Here is a 26,128-nt window from a genome sequence, read left to right as displayed (position 1 = left end):
CGGATAAAGGCCAGCAAGCAGAGCAAGTGACGGACAAAGCATCTCCTGGGAGACGGACAATAGAACAAGAATTATGGGAAATTCATCAGCAAAAAGAGAGGATGAAAAGACTGCTGCCCTAAATAAATGTTTTATTGAATTTAAGAGTAAAATACATAAATGCAGCTTTCTATATGTGATTCAGCACATGAGTGTCATGTTGTTTTGGGACAAAGCCGCACTGCTTTTGTCTTCTTTTACCTTCTGTATTTGCACAATAGGTGCGTCGCATCGATACCACTGCATTCTCATTGCATTACCATAGATGCAGCCTCACGTCAATCTTAGAAAATCTTTTTGGTCCAATTTATCCTCCCAGAGAGTCCATAGCAAGAAAATCCTTAGGCCGACTTCATTTTAAAAGCCCCATAACCACAAATGGAAAAAACTGTTGTCTCTGGACTCATTTGGAGTCTGGCTCCGACTGAAACGTCTCTCATCACGTATTCTGCAGTGCTCCAGTTTGGAGGTCGATTTGTTGTGTGAGCCACATCTGCAGCTCCTGCAATGACCTTTAAGAGCTGAAACATCTGGGAATTAAACTCATTAGATTAGCATTCTAATGTCACTCTGAAAATATTTAAATGGGCAGAAAAATTGATCTCACCCTTCCCCTGACACCACATGCGCTGCATGAGCGTTTGTTCATGTGTATCTGCGTCTTTCCATCACCTGCATTACAGGCTGAGGTGGAGGAGGGGAGATGAAGGGAGGATGCTGCGTGTGGGGGGGTGCAGCGAGAGACAACAAAAGCCCAACACTGCTGCAGAGTTCAAAAAGGGCCCCTTTATAGACGGCATCAACCGGCGCAGAAACACACCTGTAGGCTTCAGAAACAAACAGGATGCCTCACCGTCTGCAGCCGCCGAGGATCAGAACGCCAAGCTATGCGTTTGAGCATTCAAAGAACGGAAAGAAAACACGTTTTAGCAGCGCTGCAGCTCACAAGGACTCGCTTTTTTCACACAATCTGTCTAAAAAACCAACAGAAAAACATTTTTATTAAATAGTAAATCATTCGTTTGTTTAACATAATCTTATTTTTGTCAACTACATATTTGTACTTCTAACACAACAGTTGTGAGGAAGATGTAGTAAAACAAGGAATTATTTTAAATGTGTAGCAGATATTAATAGATTCCATTCATCTCTGTATTTTATATTATTGACATAAAATTTTATCCTATACATGCATGTGCATAAATCTAAATAAAAAGATAATTATGGAGACATTTTTTTAATCAGAGCTTATAAAATAAAAGTATAATAATTATATAAAAATCTTGCAATTCTAATTCTCCCAAAATTTCTACATTTTAAATGTTTTAAATATTTTAGTAGAAAATGGACAATAAAAAAAAACTGTTATTCTGGTTTAAAAGTTGTTTGTTTTTGCAAAACGTTTCCTTTGATTTTTTTTCCTCATACATATATTTTAGATTTAAGGCTGATTAAAAAACATTAAGTGTACAAATGAACTAAATGGCTTGATAGTGCTCTGGTGTTGTTGCTGAGTCCTAATTTCATTCATTCATTCATTTCTATATCAGCATTTTCTTCACCAATTTCAATATTTTGTATTTGAAAGAGTTTACGACCTATTATAGACTGTTGTACATTGATCATAAAGAAACCATTTTTTTAGTTATTTAATTTAATTTTGAAAGTATAACTTTCCTTCCTAAGTACTTTGGAGTCCATGTCTACACAAAACAAACTGATGGTTTGAGCGCGACTGTCTCCAACATTTTTGCATAAAAAGAGAGAGAGAATCCGGTCAGAGTTATCCAGAACTGAAGCGATCATCATCTGCAAACCCTAACGGCTGAAAAGCCTCTCGGCTCGCAGTGATTGATCTAAAAAACACTTTGCTTGTATAAAATTTACATAATTACAGTACTCATCGCGCCATCACTGAGCAAGCAATCAGTCTTTGGAGGTGCGATGAACAGTTGTCAAGGCAACAGAGGCGAGGGGAGCACGCCACCGAGCACGCCACCGGCCTTGAGGGACAATCGGGAGGGTGTGGCCGAGGTGGCGGAGGCAGCAGAAGTGAAAGTCAAAGTTACAGAGGTTTGGTCCTGCTTCTATAGAGAGATGAAAAGTTATTTTACTAATAACTGCATGAGATGCCTTCCACACATAGATTTAAATTATTTCACAAACTTTAAAGGAAACTAGACGGAGCTGCATTTCCAGAAGAAAATCCAGGGTTGAATGTTATGTTGCTGAAAGAAAATGAAGCTTAAAGGGGAATAATTGGCCAAAAAAATATAATTAAGTAAAGAAATGATCAAAGTTGAGCATAAATAAAGTGAAAACAGCACAAAACAAAAAAGATATTCTTGTGAAAAACCCAGTACCGGGTATTGAACCAGCGAGCTTCTACTCCAAGGATTCCCCATGAATTTTAATGGAGGCAAAACTCCTGGAAATCCAGGAATATTTTGGAAAAGTTCAAGGATTTGAAGGACCAGAAGTCACAGCTGGAAAAAACTGAAAGAGCTGAACATTTGAATAGGTGAATGGTTGACATAGATACAAAATTGTAGAAGTTAAGGGACAAAAAACGGATGAAGATACTAGAATAAAGAGAGAAACAGGAAAACAACGATTGAAGGCTTTACAGCATTCAACAGATTAGTCCTAATCACCGCTAAAGACACAGTAGAGGCTATTTAACTTACGCTCACTTAAAGGAGAACGTCGTTTCACACCCTGCTGACCAGAACACAGTAGGTTTAATGAGGGAACCTATTTTGAAGTGTTAACAAATAAATGACAGCCAAGTTTCAGCTTTTATCTGTCTTTTCTAAATGTTTTTAACCTCGTGCCTCTTTTTGCTGACTCAGACGCATGATAACAATGACGATGCACGTGACCATCATGGTCGGTAGCATCCATGAGCGAGCCCCCAGAGGGATGACAGCTCTGGTATAGTTCTCAACTGGACCACCAAGAGAACCTCAGCAGCAGCTCAGACTGCAGCACTGAGGAGGACGTGGAGCAGCTAATGCGCTCAGTCTGACCACAGCTCAGCTTCCATCAATCAATCTATCTATGGAAGTACCACCAGCTGATGTTTTCATTATTAATCCTACATTGGTGATTTATGTCTAAAATATGACAGCAGCAAATTTAAGGTGACCAAACATAAACAAATGCATGAAGCGCTTCGGTTTCACAACTCAAATGGTAAAATAAATGAGAATTGATTTAAAACGGCGTGTTTTTTACTGCAGCATCCTCCAGTAACTGATCTGCTTCACACACAGATAAAGAAATCTTGAAGCCAAAGCAGCAGATTGACACATTCTTCTGCAGAGCATTTATGCTGTCTGTCATTCTGCCAAGGCCACTAACACAGAGAGGGATGGCTGTTTCCAGGCAACTGGGCAGCCAACATGTAACCACCGTCATCCAATCACCATCCCCCGATTCCCACTTTAGCCAATCATGACTGAAGCGGTTTAAAGGGGCGAAAACATGGCACCTGACCCTTCAGGTGTAATCTGATTAAAGGAAATCACAACTCTGAATCAAAGTATTTCAACATCAAGTATGTCATCAGAAATATCTTGTGTTGGTTTCAGCTGTTGTTGGTTTTCTGTGTGGAGTTTGCGTGTTCTCCCCCTGCATGCTTGGCTTTTCTCTGGGGGCTCCATCCTCCTCCTACAGTCTAAAAACATGCTTCATGGGTTAACTGTTTCTCTACATTGCCCCTCTCCCTCTCTCTCTCTCTCTCCCACTCCCTGTGTGAGTGTGTGCGTGGGGGAATGATTGTGTGTCCTGGTGACCTGTCAGGGTGAACACACCCATCACAGGGACAGTGTCCAGCCACCCTGTGGCCCCACAAAGGACCAAGAGGGATGAGAAAATGGGTGGATGGTTAAATCAGCAATGCTTTATTCATGCTCTTCTGTGCCTGTTTAAAGATCTGAAACTCCACTCAGATCATCCTTTGATCTATTTTTAAAGTTTTGTCTTTGAAATATGATTATGCCGTTTTTATCCCAAATCAAAAGTGCTCAGCACATAGTTTCTGCAGAGCGGCAGAAATGCATTATGGGCAAGACCATTGGCAGGGAGTAAGCCTACACTGATTTCCCACCATCCTTTTGTTTACAGACTCTCCCACTACCCTACAGCCCCCCACACCCCCAACCTAACATTTGGGGTGCAACCAAAATGGGGAGCAATATCTAAGCCATCCAGCTGGACAGTTTGGAGGAAAACCATAAACCACAATTTGTATTAAAACATACTCAGAAATGCAGTTTTAATCTTCAGTCTAAGTTGCAGCTGCCTCACAGGTGGAGGCAGGCTGTCTGCAGGGGAGAACCTGGGTAAATCTGTACCGTGCATGCAGATGGCCTGCAGGAACCTTTACGATCGTAGACCACCCCCCAGGTTTCTACGGGCATGCTGCGAGTGTCAGGTTGTAGTTGAGACACATGTAAGGTTAGATGTTGGTGATGTGAGATGTTAGTGAGATGCAGGCTCGTCCTACAGCGCTTTCTTTTTTTTTTAACTTCCCTGAACCCCGCACACGGCACTCAGCCTGGCCTTTTAGAGTCTTTAAACACCCACTTCAATTAAATTCTTGTAGCATTTTTCTGATATTGGAGGACATATATTAAAAAAATTAAGCTTAAAACTGTGTTTGTGAGTATTACGAGAAAATGCCATTAAAAAATATGCTGGGCGGGGCCACAAGCTCCCTGCTGCGCTCCGCCTTCCAACAGGGAGGGGAAAGGGGGTGGGGTTTAGCCACTGCAACAGTCCCCGCCCACAACAAAGTTTCAGCTGTTGAATTACTGTCGCTCTATAGAAACTGTCCTAAAGATAGCAGGTTTTATTATTTTTCTAAAAATGGCATAATCATAACTTAAAAAACCACTGGGAACAATATGACAATAGATCAAAAGATGATCAGTCGATCTTTAATATTTTCACTTTTCTGTGACAAAACCATCAATATGACTGTGTCCATATAGAGTAAAAAACAAATGAAAGACCGAGTTTTTCTCAGAATCCAGAGAGCTTGGACACAGGAATGCCTCACAAACAGACAACAGGTTGTGTTTCTGCAGTTTCCTCCTCCGCTGCCTCTCCAGCATCTCCAGTACCGTCCTCATGTTGACACTCATACGTTCAGGCGCAGAAATCTGTCCTCCTGACGGCGCCTGGCGGTTCTTGTGATCCTCCGTTCCCTCTTTGTGTTTGATCCTGCAGGTACGGAGGAAGTCGAGTCCACGGGACCCCCCCCCCCCCCCCCCCCGCTTGTTCTGTTCGTTTATTTCTCTGATCTGTTCCAACAATTCAAATCTGATCATTTCTCAGCCTTGTGAATGTTCTATCCTACTGCTCACCTGCATCTGTTGTCTTTTAGGTCTAGTCTGAGCAGAAGAGGCAGCTCTGCGGGGGCCGTGACCGTCTGAACACGCCACTGACTCTCAGCAAACAGAACAACATGTCAGAAAAGGTCCTGATTTGATTTTTTTAGGTTCAGTTCCTGTGTTTTTTATTGTGTCTTTGTTTTCAAAGTGCTGAGATTGTCTGCATCCCTGTAACCTAATTATGCTCCCACTGGTATTTCCACCTTTTCTTGTCATTATTCTGTCAAACATCATCAGACCCCAGGTTAGTATGATAAAATGCCAACACGTATGCATCAAGTCCCACTCCAATTAGCTCTTGATTTATTTTCAAAGCATTCCCAGTGCTCCTTTAATTATGATGATGCTGTTTTTAGGCAAAATCAGAAAACCTGTCGTTTTCTAGCACATAGTTTCTGCAGAGCGGCAGGAATTCCTCAGAAATTCCCTTTCTGAGTTGTGGGAGGGATTGCTGGAGTGGAATAAGACCCCCCCTCATTTCCCTCCATCCCTTTTGTCAATATTCTCTCCCACTAGCTTACAGCCCCTCACACCCCCAAGCTAACATTACCGGTGCAACAAAAATGAAAGAAAAAAAGTTCTGATCCAGATTCCAGCTCAGACGAGGAAAACAAAGACGTTCATGGATCTAGTCGTCTTTAAATGGATCAACAGGCTTTTTTTTAAAATCTTCTTCTGATTCACTATGATTTGAATAAAAAAAATACAATAAAATGCCAAATTTAACGTAATTTTCTTCATATGTGTCCTCCGTATTGAGAAAAATACCAAAACAACATGTTAGAAACACCAAAAACACCGTTTTCATTGGAGTGGTTCTTTAAAACACAAATATGTGACCGAATTAGCCAAAAAAAATCTGGTTTAACTTTTTAGTAGGAAAATTCCAACTTTTGTTAATAATAAAGTATCGTGCAGCCTTGACAACGACTGATTTACAGATGTGTTTGGTTTATTTGAAGCTGCTCTGAAACCAGAGAGAGAAGCCTCAAACTATAAATGAACATGCAAATCAGGAAAACTGAGGACGCTGCGTTCCTGTCACGTTAGACCCTCAAAACAATAACATAGTGGCTCTCCGTTACTATGTTCTGCAGAGCTACAACCCATGCAGATGACAAAAACTGCACAGATCTTAAAAATGTATTTTTACAGCTTCTAAAAAATGAGGAATGACCCTTTTAGATAAAACAAATCAGCAAAAAACAACATTATAAAGGTCTTCCATCAGCATCTGTGTCTTCAGTCAGTGTCTGGGACTTTCAAAAGCACCAATGGAGGTACCTCCAGTAAAAATCCTGCACGACCGTGTGAATAATATGTGCCTTAGTGAACTCTTCTGTGGCTGAGCTTGAGGCTGCGCTCGTCATGCCTCCAGGGTATAAACACAAGCCACAGGTTTCATAAAAAGGAGATAAGTGACGTGTCAATAGGCCAAACTGAGGCCATTAATCTGAACAGAATAGGAACCCGGGTCTAACCACTGCAGCTGCAGCAGATGCAGGCAGGTCGGTGTGCAGCAGCAGACGAAAAGAGCCGTCCACTCACCTGCAGGGCGATAGAGTAATTAACGGAGCAAGAAAGAGAGGAGGCATTACCATCAGCACCAGCTCCACGCCTGCAGCCGTCAGTGACCCACCCGAGTGGGTCTGCAGAAAATCTGCTGTCATGAAAAATAACGAGGAGAATTAAGCATCTGCAAATGAGAGAAGCTGCAGGAATTCCTCCCAAATTCACAAAACAGATCCAGGGTTTTAAATGTCAGCTCTTTCATTTGCCCAGTTATGAATATACATTATTATCGTTATTCGTTAAAGACATGCTGAATTTTTGATCATTCTCATAGAATTCTACAGGTCTATAAAAAGCTTTTATATTAATCATAAATATATATTTAGGCTCGTTAGAACAATTCCATGTCAAGTGATCCTGCTGTGAATAAATGCAGGTGGGTAAGTGAGGTGTAAAAATGTCCCTCCAGGCCACCGTGGTTTTCACACAGCAGCAGCTGCACTCTGCCGATAAGAGCTGAACAGCATCACTTTGAGGAGAAAATGAAGTAACACAAAAAAGAAAGAGCACACAAACATATTCGGTTTCACGGCAGCCGTTTGCAGGCTCATGGATTAATAGACGCAAAACAAGGAAGAATCCTGTGAGACAAAGATTTCACACCATCTCTGGAAAATCGCAAATAAATTGCAAATCCACAGGAAAAGCTAACAAGCTGAAAGGTTGTTAACGTCCATTCGTGAACATTTTATAATTCACACAGAAACACAGAAGCAGAACTCCCTACATCTGACCCACAGATCCTGCCAGAATCTACCTGGAGAACATTTTCAGCAGGTTCTTTAGGCCAAACAACCCCCCAAATAAACTAGCTTTCCACCAGGTGGGGGGTTTGTTATGCAGAACACGCTGGTTAATGTGTGACAACACGACCAATAAATGAATCATTGACTTGGATTTATGGACAAGCTTGGGTTCAAACGTTGAGTTCATCTAGAAAGTGGCTCCTTTGCATTCAATGAGCTCCATTTTGACTTGACAAACAAACACAGAGCTAAAGGGAAGATATGTGAGAATAGACAGAGTAAGAAATCTAAGAACCAAAGAAAATTAGACTAAAATGAGGAACATTTAATGCTGAAACCACAACCGAATCTTCATAGACAGATTTAAAGTTTTATGCTTAATCCAAAAAAAAAGAAAGATACAACTTAGTTTATGATAAACCTGGGTGTTCTTTTTTACACTGAGCTGTATTTTATCCCACAAACTAAACACATAACTAAAACAGGATTTTATTATCCTAAAATTATTTCCAGACCCATTTTTCAGTCTTGCCAGCACCAGTGTTGATGCATGCTTCAATTTGTAGCAGATCATCGTAATGCCCTGCTCTCTGGTCTCCAACGAAGAGGATGTCAAACCTTCAGCTGCCTCAGCAGCTCATGAATCCTGATGGAGACCAGAGGGCGGGAAAACGTTTTAAAATGTCTCCCTGAGCGATTCAGCGTGGATGTCAAGATTCTTTTAATTGTTTTAACACTGTCTCAGCTGTCATATTTATATTTATTTATGTTTTTACAGGAGGAACCCTCACAGACATGGAGGTCCTCTACCACACATCTCAGAGTAATTCCTAAAGTCAAAACCAAGACTTCATTCCAGCCTGACAGTCCTCACCAGTGGAACAGAGAACCAGGGCCATGCAGACTGGTTTTAAAAGGTTTGAGTCCTTTTTTAATGGGGGGGTAGCAGTATCCCGATACTCGTCCCACAATACAATACATATCGCGATATTGTACTGAATTAAATTACAACATGCTTAAGCTCACATTTAAAAAATATTCCTTTAATATTTAACTTATTTATATATTCATCATTTTTTTAAATAATGGTTTTCATGAGATTATATATATTTTTTTAGTATTTATTCATGTCAGTGTGACTTTAAAGTTTATTTATAATCTTTGATTTCTTTATATTTCTTGTTTTAATTGCAGTTCTTTCCTCCTCCTGGGGATATATGGCTGTTTCAGTGGAACCTTCCAGATTGGGCTGCTTGCTGTGGCTGGGGGGGGGGGTTTCTGTCCTCTAAGATCATAGGTGTGGGGGGGTCACTGGTCACAGATCCCTATTTCCTCACTTTTGCATTAAGCCCCATTTCTGAAGGTCTTTGCAGTGTTTTTTAAATTTCAAAGATGTTTTTATTCTTTAAATCATTTTATGTTAAAAAGTGTTTTAGAAATACAATTTGATAACATGAATTATATCTTCTTTTAAGACCAGGAAACCTTTTCTTTCATATTTACATTTGTGCTCTAACACTAAACACAATACCTACTGTATTTCTTTTCTTTTCAACTGTATGTTCTTGTATTTTCTGTATGGAATTATTACTTCTTGCACATTTAATTTGTCTTTGTAGTCATGGGCCAAGAGTTTGTGTGTGTGTGTGTGCGTGTGTGTGTTATATTGTTAATGTGTTAAAAACCCATAAATATATATTTGAAAACATAGTAAAGTTTGATTTGCTGGTCCTATATTGAATGGAGCAGTTAGAAACGGTTGTTTTCATGAGCAGCTGTGGGTCAGGAAGCAGACAGCAGATCAAAGATAAAAGTTTCCATGACTTTTTTCAAACATGCTCTAAATCTCACCACAAACTTTAGCCTAACTTTCAGAAGAATATCTATGTTATGAGTGGAAGATGACGCTAAAGTGCACATCCTGAAAGGTCCTCTGGAGATGGACTTTTGCAGCGCATCCTTTCCCTTTGGGACTCTGTTTCCATTCTAAGCTGGTAATACTAAACTCCAGCCATGAATGAGCCATGCTACTGCTCATTCTACCTTTAACATCCTGGATGGCAGGAAGGAATCCAATACTTAATTTTATTAGATTATCAGCAATTTCCTGAGTCTATCCGATTAGAGGCACACTGCCCTTCAGGTGCTTGAGTTATCATCCTCATTTAAATGAGAAGGAAGTGTCCTTTGTTCTTATTTTCTGTTGTTTTTATCACTACAATAACATGCAAATCAATAACTTACAACCGAGTGGACCAGCGATGGTGTGTGGTGCACTGATTTCTCTTCCAGGCGCTGGGGTTGCCTCTTTGCCTGCTGTGTAGAATATGTATCACAGTGGAGTTTGTGTGCGAGGATGTGGGAGGATGAGCGTTTGTTTGTGTCACCAAGCAGCATGTGGTCGCTACACGACGAGTTTAAAGAGCAGCATGAAGAGAGAGGCAGACTTTGAGGACCATCGCTGAACATTTGGACCCAGAATTCCCTCCCAGCCTGTTCAGGAGCCACAGACCACCAGCAGACCAGAGCCAAGTACTTCTGTCAGCAGATTCCACTTAAAAAAAACAACAAACTACATTTTTTTCTCTTTTATGTGGAAACCAATTAAACCCCTAAAATTTGACAGGATGTTTTGTAACTTAGAATAAACACAGTCAATGAATCTGAAGTCTAGATCGCAGCTGAGATCTTAGGGTGTATTCAGACGGGACACATTTGTTCCCTTAACCCTTGTGCTATCTTAGAAGACCCCCCCCCCCCCCCCTTCCATTGACGTGTTCTCCCTACCATGACAAAGGTGGATGAAGGTGGAAAGATTTCATGTAATCCATGGACACCAGTGAAGATCACAAATCATTGAAGAAAAAAGGTTCAGAGCACTGTCTAGTGGGTCTAGATGACCCAACTCCCAATGTTAAAGTGCCTAGGATAGCAGAAGGGTTAAAAAATAGACTCCGTCAACTACTGAGTATTAAAAGCCATTGTAAAAAGCTAGGTCTTTAGTTGACGTTTCAAACTGTTTAGGTCTAATGTGATGCAGATTCCATACATCATCCAACAGTAGACCACTAACGTGACAGCCATTCGTTAGAGAACGGCGTTTATTCCATCAGAGACAGGATGTGGCTTCATTTAGCTGGGAAATGCAGTCACAAAATGCAGACAACACCAGAAAAACATTTCAGGATTTGTTAAAATGATCAGAACATTGGATTGTGTTCTGATTTGGAAACTTTTCTTTTTGGATCAAAAATCCTCTTTGCTTACTGTGCAGACCTTTTGTTGTTGTGTGTTGATGTGTGTATGTAAGAACTTAGTGATGTACCATGACACTCTTGTGTAATGACTCTGTATTATCGACCGCCCCCCACCCCCTCTATCTACCCTTTCTGAAACCCCAAAAGTTTAAATGTGGGATCTTGACTTTTGTTTTTTGTCCACCACTAAATGTATTTTTCTTGCCTTTCGGCTGCTCTCTTTAGGGGTCATCGCAGCAAATCATTCACCTCCATGTGACCCATCTTCTGCTTCTCCTCACTCACACTAACTACACGCATGTCCTCCTTCTCTGCATCCATGAACCTCCTCTTTCCTGGCAGCTCCAACCTTAGCTTCCTTTGACCGACATCAGCACTTTCCCTCCTCTCAAACCCAAAGAGAACCTCAACCTCTTTAGCTGCTTTCCTCTCATTCTTGCTGAAAATCACACCTTAACCTTTGGTTATGTTAGAGTAAAGCTAACTCAGAAAACTAAAGTACAAGCTGGTGAAATTAGGTAGTACTGTGTTTTATATACTTACACCCCCCTGCTACAGTAAAAAGTGAAAGTATTGTCAGGACCAAAAAAACAATTTAAAGGCATTTTCCTCTGCGATAGAAAGAACATCTAAATCCTGAAGGGAATATCTTAGATGTTTTACTGTCAAAAACTTGAACAAACTTGTAAAAATTGGACTCACATAGACTACAGTGTAAGCATCATTTCCATTTGACAGATAAGCCACTTTATTGTTAAAAATGTCAACAAAAATGCACTTTAATATGTATTTGTTTAGATTAAATTACAGTAATTAAGGCACGCGAATATTCAGATTTGATAATATGTCAACACAAATTCCCTAAATAGCTTCATTAACAAACATTTCAATGCAGTTAAAATGGTTGAGATGATTTCATGTTAATCAAATGCCACTTCAGTTTGAGTGATACTCGAGGCCTGCAGTGCACGAGGATCTCCCCTCTGTCAGAACACTGATCACAGCCGGCCTGAAAATATCCCCAGGAAAGTCAAAGAAACTCTTATTAGTTTAGAAGAAGTTTTCTTCATGTTTCCTCTATTTTGTTTTCTTGTTATTCAGGTTCTGCCTCATTGCTCTGTCTCGGGGTCCCACTCATGCTTGTTTGAATTCAAGTCAAAGACTGTCTGAATTCCCACCCTAAGCCCTAAATACTAAAAACTAGATAGTGCAGGACTATGCAGTGCCCTGGATTTTAAAAGCAATTCTCACGCCACGCTCGCTACTTTTTTGTTGTTAACGGCGGATATGATGTCATCAATTTCACGAAGTTAAAATCTAATTGATATTCGCGTTTTGTGACGATTATTTATGAGTTCACTGAATTCTGAAGATAAAAACGTTATTGATTTATTAAAAAAATACATTTAAATACATTTTTTGGGCAAAAATTGTTGAGATGCAATGCATTGTGGTCTATATTCGCAGATCTAGTGAACATAGATGCACACTGGTTTTTCGCAGAGACTTCTGGGAAATTTCTAGTGCTCTGTGTGATGTATGGTGCTTGCTTGACTCCGACCACTAGGGGGAGTCTGTTTTGTATGGTTCAGGGTGTGTGTGTACAGGAAGAGAAGAACGAACATGGTGGAATAAACAGAGACACGGTTCTGGATAAACTGGCCTCCACGTGTTGTTAATATCAGGTCCAACCACATTACACTCTGGATTTTGGATTTGTAGATTCAGACAGAACTACAAATAGTGCACTATATAGTGAGTACAGCAGGAATTCGGACACAGCGAAAGTCTCTATAAAGGTTTTATTTCAGGTTTTACCAAGTACACATGCAGTTTTCCTGTATTTCCAGCTTCTCCTGTCTTTGAATCTTCTCGCACTTTTTTCCATAACAGAAGGATTTTGAACCGACATAGAAAATAGAAAAACACAGCCAGATTTTTGTTGATTCAAAGCAGTGAATGAGAAAAATAAAAAGTCAAAAATCATCCACACTTGCATAATATTTATGTAATAACTGCGTTTAAGCGTCGTTAAATACGTGTAATCTGGGTGATTCTCAACTGAACAAAATGTTGAACAGCTCAAAACCAAATTCACGTAAAGACCCGTCGGCCTAAACCCTCGACAGACATCTGCGCACGTCGACAAATGACGACGAAACATTCTGAATGACGTTTATCAGGCATGTTTTATAAAAGACATATATTTTATATGCTGAAACTGTACGTAGTGGCTGTGTGACACGGCCTTTGGGTAGAAAAAGGCATTCAGGCTGAAATTCTGCAGAGAAACTCACAATTTTAGAGCCATTTAAACCAACCAGCATGCTTCACATCTGAAAAAGGCTTTAAAGAAACTATTTGAGATCTTAAAACAACACATGGATTCTAACTCAACAAATTGCTTGGGGAAAAACATGCTCTTCCAGAACTAACAATCCAGCTATCTGACTGTAAGCACAAAGGGTTCATTACAATAAAAGCCCTGGCAGGAATTCTCCAAAGCTCTTACAAACATCTGATGATTATGGCGGCAGAGCAGAAGCTGCTTTCTGCTCAATTGAGCTGAATATTAATAGGGTGATTAGACCTAATTGTCAGAAGCCACTTATCAAGGAGACGCATTTGCCAGAGGATGAATAGCAATAGAGATGCAAACTGTGGTCTCAAACCCACCTCTCTTTGTAATGAAGCGGGCGGTCCAGTGGTCACGCCCCCTACAGGTCAGGTAACACGCAAAAATGGGATAAAATGACACAATTGCTTTGGAAATATGGCACCAGAATAATGTGAACACCTGCTCGGAGGAGCATATGGATTCTTTTTGGGTTAAAAACTGTATTAGGTGTCGAAAACAGAAACTCTTTAATCCACACTGGGCGTCGGTCGACTATAAAGGATCTTTTCTGCAAACCTGACACTTTATTTTCCTCGTGTTAGCGTCTCACTAAGCTATACATTTAAATTCTGGAGGTTTTAGGGCTTTTTTTTAATTTTAGGATCATCAATAAGGAAAAGCGCCATATTTCTAGAACATTTAATAATTTAACATTTAATTTAAAAACAGACAGGCTGTCTGGAAGGGACAACAGTTGTGAATTATTGATCTGTCTCTTTCTTTAGATATTATATGACGCTATAGTGGAACTAAAATATTATATTTACAAACTCCTCACCCTGGAAGGACAGACGTCTGAACCTAAAACAATAAAACCTGAATTACACATTACATCTGTCAGCTGTAAGAAAAATCTAAATGTTTTGATGAAGCCAATGAGAAACATTTCTATTTTTCCTGCTTTCCACACCTCTTTCATGTCAGTAACATTTGGGAATGGAGGCTCCCCAAGGCTTTGGCTTCCTCTCCTCCAATTACCACCAATGTCACCTCTCCTTTTTTTTACTTTCATGCTTCCTCTTTCATTTCATCTGCCAGTTTCAGCCCTCGCTCGGTCTCAGTGGCCTTTCTGTCTCTCAGCGTGTTTCTCTATTCTGCCCACAGGCTGAGCTGGAATAAAACATTCCAGAATTAGACCGCAGAAAAGCAAATAAATGCCAACTTTATGACCCACTATTTCAACAGCGGCCCTGACGTTTGTGTGGTTTGCTCCAACTCAATTTAATACTATCTGAGTCTCACTGCTGTTTGGATGAAGATGATCTGGATCCACTTTAGATTATGATTTCAATCTAATTGTTAAAATAAATCATTACACCATTAAAACGAATCCTAACAAAAGTGTATCTGTGTTTCCCTACTGTGTGTTTATGTTGAAATTGTCAAACAATTATTGTGCTAAACTTAAGAATCATTTTAAATTACACCAGACTTAGTATGAGCCGACTGAAAGCTTTTCTTTCATTGTTATTTGCTTTTTGGCAAATAATTGTGTTGTTTTGGAATACACAAATCCTAAATTTGACTGAAACAAAACTGCGACCCACAAATGGAGGTTTGAAGCGAGCAGTGAAGAACGTGTTTGAGGATCCCAGGTGTGAAGGTGATGCATGTGTGCTGTGATGTCTCCAGAAGCACAGAGAAGACCAGCTTTGGTCCTGCAGCGCACAACAAGGATGAGTGATCAGGAAAAGCCTTTACTGATCACTTTATTGTATCTACTCATGATTTTGATTTGGAAATGCACTTTGAGAATATTTTTAACATGTTGAGTGCAGGACAAATCAAAGCTTTTACTACTAGCTTTATCATTAGAAATAGAAGTAAAGCAAAAATACAGTAAAGCCTCCCAAACAAGAACCCTAAAACTACTCAGAACAACAAACCATTTATCTAAAGTGCCTCATAAAAAATAGGACTTTAAAATGCTCAAAGTATCAATTTAAGATTTTGAGCAATAATTAATTTACAAATTGGGTCCTACTCTAAAACAGCATCCCAATATTAAACAGAAAGCCTTTGGCTCATCACCTACACCTACTAAACCCATGCACTTGTGCACGCAGCTCCCTCTGTGCATGATTTTATCTGCATGCATGCGAAGCCCCAGTCCGTTTAGTGTGAGCGCCGAGTGAGCAAATCCAAACATCAGGACAAGGTCACACGTCTTCATTCGCATCACTGTCCACAAACAGCTGAATGCTCTTTACCGCTATTTACTGAGACAAGATCTCTGAAAGCACGAGCGTGTGTGAATCACATCCAAACCTGTCTTCACCAGTTCACTTCCCTTTTTTCCATTTCTGTCAAGCAGTTTAGAAAATAAAAGATGAACTTGAATCTATCCAGCCGAGGACGTCTGACCTGCTGGCTGTCAGCCAAAGCTTTTCATCTACGCTTAATGAGACAAGTCATCCCATAACAGAGGTTAAAACAGGACTGAGAGACTGACTAGTGTTACAAAAATATGCTGATTTCTAATCAACAGGGTCTGATCTCATTATGCTCTCCAATCAGCATGAGATGTAAAGACCCACTCAGAGCAAATGATCTTTCTGTTGTCTTTAACATGCTCTTGTGGCATTTTTCTGATAATGGGGGGCAGATATTAAAAAAATAATGCTTAAAATTGCCCTTTTGAGTTTTTCTTTCTTCAAATTGTTGTGAATCAGGAACAGACGAAATAATGCAGTTTGAAAAAGATTGTATGTGTGACGCGCTGTGGAAAATACGTCGGGCTTTGGACGATCCATGAACGTCTTTGTTTCCCTGATCTGAGCTGGAATCTGGATCCAAACTGCACGGATGGATGGATCTGATGTTTCTGCCATTTTTATTGCCCCAGTAATGTTAGGTTAGGAGTGTGAGATGCAGTAAACTACGGTGGCCCTAAAGTGCAAAGCTAAAGCTAAAACATTTTTAAAAATTTCAACTACAGCTAAAAAAAGCTAAACAAATACTAAAAAAACAACATTAATTTTTTAATAATCAAAATAGAATTGCAGAAATCAAAACGCAATTCCGAAAGAACAAAATGAAATAGAAATGAAATGTATTGGAAAACAAAACTAATTTCCAGAAATTGAAATGAAATGTCAAAAATCAAACAGAAAAGGCAGATACTATAGACATCGCTGACAAGAGGACGACATTCAGTTTCAACGATGGACAAATCATTCAAACATCGAGTACCTGCCTTTTCCGGTTGCTTATTGTCTCTAATTTTTTAACATTTCATGATACCTAGATTGTTTTTTGTTTTCCCAAAGTTGTTTTTTTCTTTTATGAGGGATTTGGGAAAGGTAGGAACTCTGGGACATCGCTGATTGGATGATGCCGTGTGTCAATTTAATGTGTTTTAGGGTTGAGAGATTTGTTGCTGGGTTTGCCCTGCTTGGACAGTGTAAACAGAGAGATCTCAAAGGCCCCGCCCACAACTCTAATGAACTCCTGCCGCTCTGCAGAAACTATGTCCTAGAAAACGACACAAGTTTTTTATTTTGGCTAAAAATCATAACTAAAGGACAACTGGGAACGCTTTGAAAATGGATCAAATGATGATCTGTGTGAGACTTAAAAGACATAGAAAAACAACTGAGAAAACCATTCAATCTATGCTTTCACTTCCACTAACGTGTTTTTTTCTTATTATTTATTCTAAGTAACTTCTGCTCATTCATGAAGACGTAAACATCTGGGTTTTTCTGTCGTCCTCCTCTTGGTGACCCCTTCCTCATTCCAAATAACTTCATCATTAAAGAATGACCTTGACTCCTCTGGTCACCTCTCCCTCTCTGTCCTTAGCCCCCCCTTGCCAAGCAGACCATTATTACCCCCTACTTGCCCCTCTCTTCATTCTATATCTGATCACTCTTATGCAACATATGTCTAGAAAAGTAACACATGAAATAATTGTCCTTATTTGAACTCTTTATGTTTTTTTCTAGTACCAGGAGAATCACTTTATGGATTCCCTAAACAAACCTTCGCCCCACCCCCCTCTTTCCTCTTCAACTCCATTCATGCGGGCTCTAATTCATCGATGAATAATGGATGGACAGAAGAAGACTTTCATCTGCCAAGGTTCTTTTTCTCTCACCGTCTTCCTCTTGCAGGATGGATGTAGTGCTAATGCAGGGCAACATGCATTGGAGATGAGCCCAGAGACCTCCCACTCAGTCTGTTTGTCTGTCTGCTGCCTCGGGCTCTCGCTCTCCTCACAAACACTTTCTGTCTTTTCTCTTCCCCACTGGTCATTGAGAGGTCCTATCCATTTCTTTTTGGATAACACAAATATTCACAATCACTCTATTTAAGACATATTTGTCCCGGCAAATATTTTCCAGCCGGGTTTCTTTGTTTGTTGCCATTTTTGCTGTTTGTCCCCTGGATCCAATAAGTCTCCTGACCTTGGATGGGCAATCCTATCCCCGTATTGACGCTGGCCTTGCTGCTTCCCTCCCCTGTAAAATCCTCTGAAGTCACATCAAAAGACTAAAGGTTGAATTCTGCAGCAGACTTGCTCTGCAAGATTCATTCTGCAAGTTAAACCTAAAAAACCAAAGAGAAAAACTGATCAAAATAACAAAAACATAAAAAAACACACAAACCAATATGTAAACCATAAGTTTAACCTTCAAAAAGACAATGTTCTGCATCATTTGTTCCTATGCTGCCGCATTGGCTGGGGGGCCACCTGCATGGAGGACCAAAAGGGAACGCCCCCCTGCAGCATTTAGTGCTTAGAAGTGAGCACGATCAGCAGCTTGTCAAAGTCCCCATCAATAATGCAGGCAGGGAAGCCCCCGGCTGCCATCTTGTCCTGATGCACCCCCTCTACCTGTCTGTCTAACTGTACATCCATCTGTCTCACTTCCATTCAGCTGCTTTTATCTCTGACTGTCTGACCTGCAGCCGTTCTGCCAGGGGGGGGTTTGTGTCAACAGAAGCTCTGTTGCATCAGTGAGATCATTAAAATAGCCTTAGATGTATGTATTCATGTATTCATTTACCTTAGAGATGACCAAATAACATTTAAGCTTTGTTACGTTGTGCGGCGCCGTGACAACGGTTCTTTAGGTTTCACTTCTAGAATGGATCTTGCAGAGCAAGTCTGCTGCAGAAATCGTTTTTATTTTTTTGTATGACAAAAAGGGATCCAAACCGTAAAAATAACAAGAATAAAGTAGTAAAAACAGGTTGAATATTTATTTCTGTTATAAATGATTATGGTATAAGCGGGATAATGGCCCTTTTTCCCTTTCCGATGGGTCATAATCCAATAAAGTCTTGTTTATTGACAGGTTGACAGCAGTAGTTAGAAGGGAAAAGGACAACAAACCAAACTTTTTCATTTTCATTTATTTATTTATTTAAAACTTATAATTTATATATAACTTCAGGTGAAACATTAGAAAAGGTCATTTTTAAAACGTTTTTTTTACCATAGAGAACATTTACTGCAGCAGGGTGACCTTTATGGTACAGGAATTATATGAGCTTTTGTATAAAGTAAATAGTCATTATGAAAAAAAAAAAACATTTTTTTTTTTAATATTTCAATGTTTTTAGTAATGCAGAATTTTCTTTTAGTTAATTTGCATAAATTCTAAATACAAAGCAGTTCCAAAAGGTGAAATATTGTGTTTTGCTCAGTAAGAAACAAGGCCTGAATGGCTCTTTTTAGCCCTTTAGACTTTTATATATTCAAATATGTCAAATATTTTATCATAAACAATACCTAAAATTTGGACACAGGAAAAAAGAAAACCCAAATTCAAAGTGCTGGAAAGTCCCGTTCACTGGGCGAGGGGAAGAATGAAGAGAACAAAAGCCGTCATAACAGGTGCTGTTCAAACATATGTGCAGACAGAATAACAATCAGCTCAATTATACACAGCAGCAAGCAGACAAAATGGCCAACAAGGGAGCAACATGAACAACTGAAAGTCAAACAAAAGCATTTTGTGTTGGCTTGGAATAAAAGTGCAGAAGTTGAAGCTTTTGGGACTTGGATTTAAAAAAATCTGTTTTTTTCCCCTTATTCAGCTTTGCTCATTCCAGTGTTTGTAAAGTATGAATAAACATGTTTTCTGTCCATCAGGTTTCCTCACCTGTTGTTCACCTGTTGTTCACTTTTGGTCAGCTTTCTCCAAAGGTAAGTTAGGTGTCTGCATGAATAAAAGAGTCGGACAAATTCCCACATCTCCATTAATTAAGAGCAAATGCAAATAATTTGACGTTTTATGAATCAATAAAGACATAAAATCACAAATTATGTGACTGCTTAACCTCATGATGTGCACTATGCTGATTGTGTGATAAACTGGTTTGTCATCAGCATAGAGAGGATTTTGTTCCATTGTTTTAAAGAAAATGTCGCTGAATAATTTAGAGTAGACTGTCAGTTTTTCTTTCATTGTTTTCATGTCATTTGATTTTTCCTTCACGAAAAAATCTAAGATTTTATTATACACGCTGTGTTTTCTGTGATATTAGTTGCGTTTCTCCTCCAAATTGGCCAGAGGAGCGACTCACACTCAGTAGCAACTTATTTTTGATATATATGCATAAGTTTAGACATAAATAGGCTCACGTGTTTGTTTAACTTACAGCCTATAGAGGGCGCTGTTGATGCATGAATCACTGTTTGCTGTTGACAGCAACACAGAAGAAGAAGCGCCGTCCAAGACAGACATGGAATCTGATGGTTTTCCTCCTGAACGTTCTGATGGTTTTTCTTGTTTCCATGGAAACATCATTCTTGTTGCTTTAATTAGTTTTCTCGCTGGACTAAAGCGGGACAGCAGGTCATCACACTGGGTCACAGAGGAACAGCTGCACACACCGTCATTCAGATGCAGCCTCTGCAGTACAGAAGGTCATTGATTCATAAATGTTCCACTTCTGTCTTAAAAGTGCGACTTATACTCCAGAATATGAGGTATGTATGTTATATCCATATAATGGTATTCTATTAAGTTTAAAGACTGCATTTTGTGCATGAACAGCCCATAGTTTTTTATATTGGGGCAAATAGAAATTGAATATTTTTGTAACATTTTAGTTTTTTTTATGTTCTCATGGCTAATGTGCTTTTCTAAAAGAGGGGATCATAAGGTAAAAATTTAGCATTTGTACCACAAAATGCATGATTTGTCTAAAATATCAACATAATATGTATAGCAGATAATAACATACCATCCACTATACATAACCCCCTGGGAGGTAAAGCTCCTGTTTTTAGTGGTAACTCCAATTAAATTGTGAATTTTTGACTTTAAATTGAATGGATTGAGTAAAGAAATGTAGGTGCAGACAATTAAAATGACCAATATGCTTTGATGCCATAAACCATAAAGGAGTCGTAAGATCAAAAATCTGAAGTTAACTCTGACTACATTTAAGAAGCAACACTGGTACATTTCTTCATAGCTTTGTCAGAAGTTTCTCACCTCTGAAATGAAGAACATTTCAGCAGAAATCCTTTCCCTTCCCCCTGAGCTGTGAGTCAATATTATGTCTGATCTGATTTCATGCTACAATATGAAGGCCTTATCACTGCCATCTCCAGCATTTACCCACCGCCGTCCCGTGGCTCATCCACACACAGATACCAGTTATCCAGTCATTACTGAGAACTGGGGTCATAAAAGAAGGAATTAAGCAAAATGAATTATTTGTGCGCTTCTGAAAAAAGCCTGTTGGAATGCGTCTGAATGAACTTCTGTGAATACTGTAGCATGACAGACACTGACAGACACTGATTCCTGCTGAAGCTGTGAGTTTATCATTAAGCCCGTTGTTCATATGTGTGTGTTCATCAACAGGGGGATTTAATTACATTGTGCACGATCCATGTTAATGGTTGGATTAAGGGAACCAGCTGTTCCATGTTGTTTTCCGTTGGATCTCCGTCGTAGAGGAACATGCCTGTTTTCATTTCAGTCATGCATGAACCCAAGAACAAAGGCCGAGAGGTGAAGGGGTCATGTGCGCATAAATGTGCACGCGTGCTCCATGACGGCTTGGAAGTAGAACTCCTAATTACTGCAGATCTAGTTTAAGCTGAATAATTAAATGAGACTAAAAAAAATGAATTTTATTTAGCAGAGAGGCTTTCTGCTGTGGAAGCTCTATGATCTGATTAAACTAAGCCAGAACGCTATCATGTCAACCAAATATGCTCAAAATATCTATAAATGTTTATTTTCTGTTGCTATATTTAGATTTAATTTCTCATGGAGGCTTTCAAATGCTGCCTGTTTGTTTTCTAACTACAATTCTCCATCAGGTACAAGTGACCAGTGAGAGACGGAGCATCTGGTTAGAATTCAGAAAAATGTCCCCTTTAGGCAAAGGAAACATCTTCTGAATACAAATCAGTCTTTTTTTGCCGAAGCAAACAAATATAAAGAAAGAGAGGAAAACACAGGACGTTATGGGAAAAGCTCCATAGTCTCCATTTTATTACTTCCATCATTTATTTATTGTTGTCATCAGAAAATGTCCCTAAGGCAAAGAGGACAGAATGACTTAGTTATGGTAGATTAATTTAGTACTTTATTGATATAAGTTAACCTTTTCATTATTGCTATTCTTGCTTTGATTTGGTTAAAATATTACTTAACGTGAGTTCAAAAGGTTCTAAAATCCAAACAAAATCCAGACGTTGAAAGTCTAGAGTTCTACTTTAGCCACAACATGCAAAGAATAAGTTAGAGAGTAAATATTATATGATTCTCTGTGTGGTCTCGCTTTGCCCTCACTGCCATTTAAATCAGATTGAGGGGAAAATGCTGGAGTAAGTCTGCATTTTATAGTTCCTGCTAATCTTGTTCCACTCATAAGAAGTCAACCAAGCCAGCAGCAAACCCTTGACTCAGAACCCCGTTTGTTTCTATTTCTATTTCCCATCTTTCCTAGTAAGACTAAACAAGTACAATACATACTTTTTCTGCAACACGAGGGGAGAAAAATTCAAGATTGCTGGATAAAAGCAATATTTAGTTTCATTTCCTGTGACATTTGTATCTGTCGGTTTGCAGAAAATGCACTGCAGCATCAAATCTGAGGATACCAAATAGTTAAAACAGCAGACCTGATGTAATCCCTCATGTAATCCTGTCAAACTCGCGCCGAACCATTCCTACCAATTTACTAACCAGTTCCATGAGTCGAGGATCGGTTTTTATTTTCATTTCTTTATAAAATGACAGTTATGGGCTAAAAAATAAAACTTTTTAACTTATCATTACTTCACTTTTTCCATCCCTCCCTGTTTGATTGAGTTTTGAAGACTTAGATTTGAAAAGTTTCCCAACATGCATCTCTTTTGTAAACTTTCTTTTTTCAGATTCCTTTTATTTAAATGAAGCATTTTCACTGTTTCAGTTAAAGTCCATTTCTTCTTCTCTTTCTGTATATCAGGATCATTTCAGAACACTGAAGTGACAGTGTGTAGTCGAAAGCTGTGAGATAGTTTGATCTGATGGAAGTGCTCAAGTTATTTAGGTCAAACAAACAACATTTAAAGGAAATGCATGACAATTGTTGCAGCAGTTATTTAATAAATATAAGCAAACAGACAGAAGAGGAAGTCAAGAGACTCTTAAGGAGGATAGTTGGAGCACAAGTTGGATCAAAGTTTCTGCAACTTTCTGGTTTTCTTTCCACTGTTATGAATCTGTCAATGAGGCCGTTAGCAGCTACGCTTCTCCTGTCCACAGTTTTGTCTCAACAAAGTGCAGCCGACTGAGGAAAACCACAGAAGCTGATCAGTGCTTGTTGGAGCAGAACGTCACAAAAAGCAGCAAAAGTCCAGTTTTGAGTCGTTTTTAAAATACAGATTGCAAATATTTGAAGGATGTGGTTTTACGTAGAACCTGTAGGTGTGACCCAAACAGACAGAGAGACACTAAAACTGATGCAAAGCTGTTAATTAATGGACCACAAGGGCACTAATAAATATTTTTGCATCCAATTGAATGATAAAAACCCTAATAAGTATCCAAATTCAATTAGAATCAATACTGAAAGGTAAAATGCATTTCTATAGGGGTTATTTGACATGAAAATACACTTCTTGATCTATTTAAATACACCGAAGACTAAACTGATTTGTCATCATTCCAAAACATATTTTTGAGCAAAGCTGCCAAGGAGAATTAAAGTAGGTCATTAAAGAAAACAAATATAAGACTTTTTTTAATTCTACATTTTTGTCTATTGTATATTTTTAAGTCATTTTTGGGTTGATGATTATTTTGGATTTTGATGATTTTTTTTGGGATTAATGATTAATCTGGTTTGATGAAACATGTCCTCATATCTGGCAGCACAGGCGACGACATCCGTGACCGGAGAGAAGATATTGCTTCTGCAAATGCTGAGCTTGTGGACCTGCTCTTATTGGGTAAGATGTGGACAAGCATGTGAGCCCTGCCCAGACCCAAACACATGACAAACCAGCAAACAGAGCTGCAGTTAGCACTAAAAAGATGGTCTCAGTCTGACTGCAGGGCAGTGATTGGGAGGTGGCAAACACGCACAGATGAAGTCTGGCAAACGTTTGGACTTAAAGTCATTTTCACATGCAGGGAACTGTGGCCGTCAGCATATCACCCCAGGAAAAGTTGAGGATTGGGTTCTAAGTGAAAGTGGACCGGCCCAGACAGTGTCTGCATCTGCATGCTAAGAATATCCTTTGACACATACTGTGGTCAAATATCAAGTAAACAAATCTATCAAACTGATTCCAGAGCTCAAAGCAGGTCCTCGGGCGCGCTAACAGACCCCACTGTTATCCACACATGGCCAGACAGAGTGTGTTACATTTTTATCACTCATGGAGAGGGTCATATCACACGTCCGTCACATCCATCCACTCGACCAGAGCTGAGCTCTGAAAGCTTAAAGCGTTGGAACAAAGCTGCACAGCATCAAGAACTAGGCTGGTTTTTCAGCTTTTTGGAAAAAACATCCTCAGGTTGTGTCTGAACTCCTTCCTTCCTGCATGCCATCGTTTTTTAGCAGTTAGCGATTAGGGCAGGAATTCAGACACAGCCTCAGTCACTTCTGTGGGCCAATAACCAACACCAGAACCTCACCACTGCAGGTCTGTGAGCCGTTCATTTTGGGTTTGGATAAACATCTGCTGCTTGTGCACCAAAGCTAGAAAACAATCTATTTTTGTTACACTTAAAAATGAAACAACTTCCCTAAAAGCTTTTCAAAAGTTAATCTGGACTAAGACAGGTCCTAACTAAATCCAAATGATATAATAAACAAACGTTGCCTGCTATGTGACCAACCAGAGTGTGCATTGATATAAACCAGCAAACGTGTCACAGTATTGTCACTAGCAGCAGGTCTGCACATTTCTAATATTTCTGCAGAAAAAAGGTTGTTTTTTGGTGTAAAGTTCAAAAATGGGCTCTGGCATCAGGTGACAACAAAACTCCTTTTGCTTTGTCTCTGTGTCCCAACGGTTCACCTTCTTACCTTCTATTGATGGAGCTTGGTCCTGGGCGCCATACAGCATTTCCTTGAACGCCTGGAGAGGGGAAAAAAAAACATCATTTAAAAATGCAGAAGAAGACACTTTAGTGTAGGAGACAGTCATTTGTAAAGCTAAATTGATCCAAATTGTCATGGTTTGAGTTTGTTTTGTCTTGGGTTTTGCTTTAAGTTCTTGTTCTGTCTTGTTTGGTTCTGTTTCCTGTTTTATTTTGAAAGGGTTCCTGTCTTGTCATGTCTTGAGTTTTACTTCCTTTGGTCCCCATCTGCCCTGATCGTGTTCACCTGTGTCTTGTCTGCCCTGTCTGTATATAAGTCTTGTCTCTGCCTTCCTCTTGTGCTGGTCCATTAGCTTTTGTCATGGTGTTTACGGCATCCTGTCTTAGCGTCCTCGTTCTATGTCCCTCGCCACGCCACGCCACGCCACCCCACGCCACGCTACGCCACAGTGAGTTTTTGTTTTGTTTTTGTTATCCTGCTCTGCAGCGCCTTTTGTTTTGTTAATAAACCCACTAGTCTTGAACCCTTTGGCCTCCCGTCTCTGCGTCTGGGTCCTACCGGCTCTTGAGCCTCCCCGCACATGACACAAATTTGTCTAAAACGATGCATTTCTTTCGCTTTATGTGTGAATATTTATTAAAATTGGTAAACAGTGTCCATTACTTTGTGAGTCCAGTTGACCAATAAAAGTGCATTTAATCTCTTTTAGGTGTTTAAAATCTAATGTGCAGAAGTTAAAATCAAAGGTGAGTATGAACCGCAGAGAGGAAAAATGCCACAATAGGTTCAAAGTGTTTGCTGTAACCCTGAGGAACTAATACTGGGTTGAATAGCTTTTTTTTTTTAATATGACGCAAATATCTAAAGTTTTTTTGGTTCTAATGGATGAAGATACAAAAACCACAATGGGATAAATTAAATGAAGTAAAGGGATGAACACAAAGTTTTAACTGGAAATTTCTGCAAAGTGACAGAATATGTGAAGTCTATCCCTCAGAGTTAAATGATCTTTGCACCTCTCAGCATCTTCCCTGTTTGCTCATCCCGACCAGCTCCTGCTGAGCTTAAAGAGGTTCAGACCTGCAGAGTTCAGACCTGATTCTGCTCCGTCACTCCCCGACCTCAAACTCATTCCAAAATACCTCTTCTGACAAACGTACAGAAAAACTCTGACTGCTTTGATTAAAAAGTCTAGTTTCA

At 39.5% G+C, this 26,128-nt stretch overlaps 1 protein-coding gene across 1 annotated transcript in view; it reads right to left on the bottom strand.

Moving 5' to 3' along the window:
* LOC101164049 (xenotropic and polytropic retrovirus receptor 1 homolog) overlaps positions 1-26,128 on the bottom strand; it is a 72,689-nt gene that overhangs the window by 38,931 nt on the left and 7,630 nt on the right. The window contains exon 2 of the mRNA XM_023954612.1: positions 24,914-24,965. Within this exon, the coding sequence (XP_023810380.1) occupies positions 24,914-24,965 (52 nt within the window). The remainder of the gene's footprint in view (positions 1-24,913; positions 24,966-26,128) is intronic.

The sequence above is a fragment of the Oryzias latipes genome, chromosome 4, assembly GCF_002234675.1.
Source record: "Oryzias latipes chromosome 4, ASM223467v1".
Taxonomy (NCBI): Eukaryota; Metazoa; Chordata; class Actinopteri; order Beloniformes; family Adrianichthyidae; genus Oryzias; species Oryzias latipes.
The sequence above is the reverse complement of the archived record's forward strand: the minus strand, read 5'-3'. Positions and strand labels throughout refer to the sequence as shown.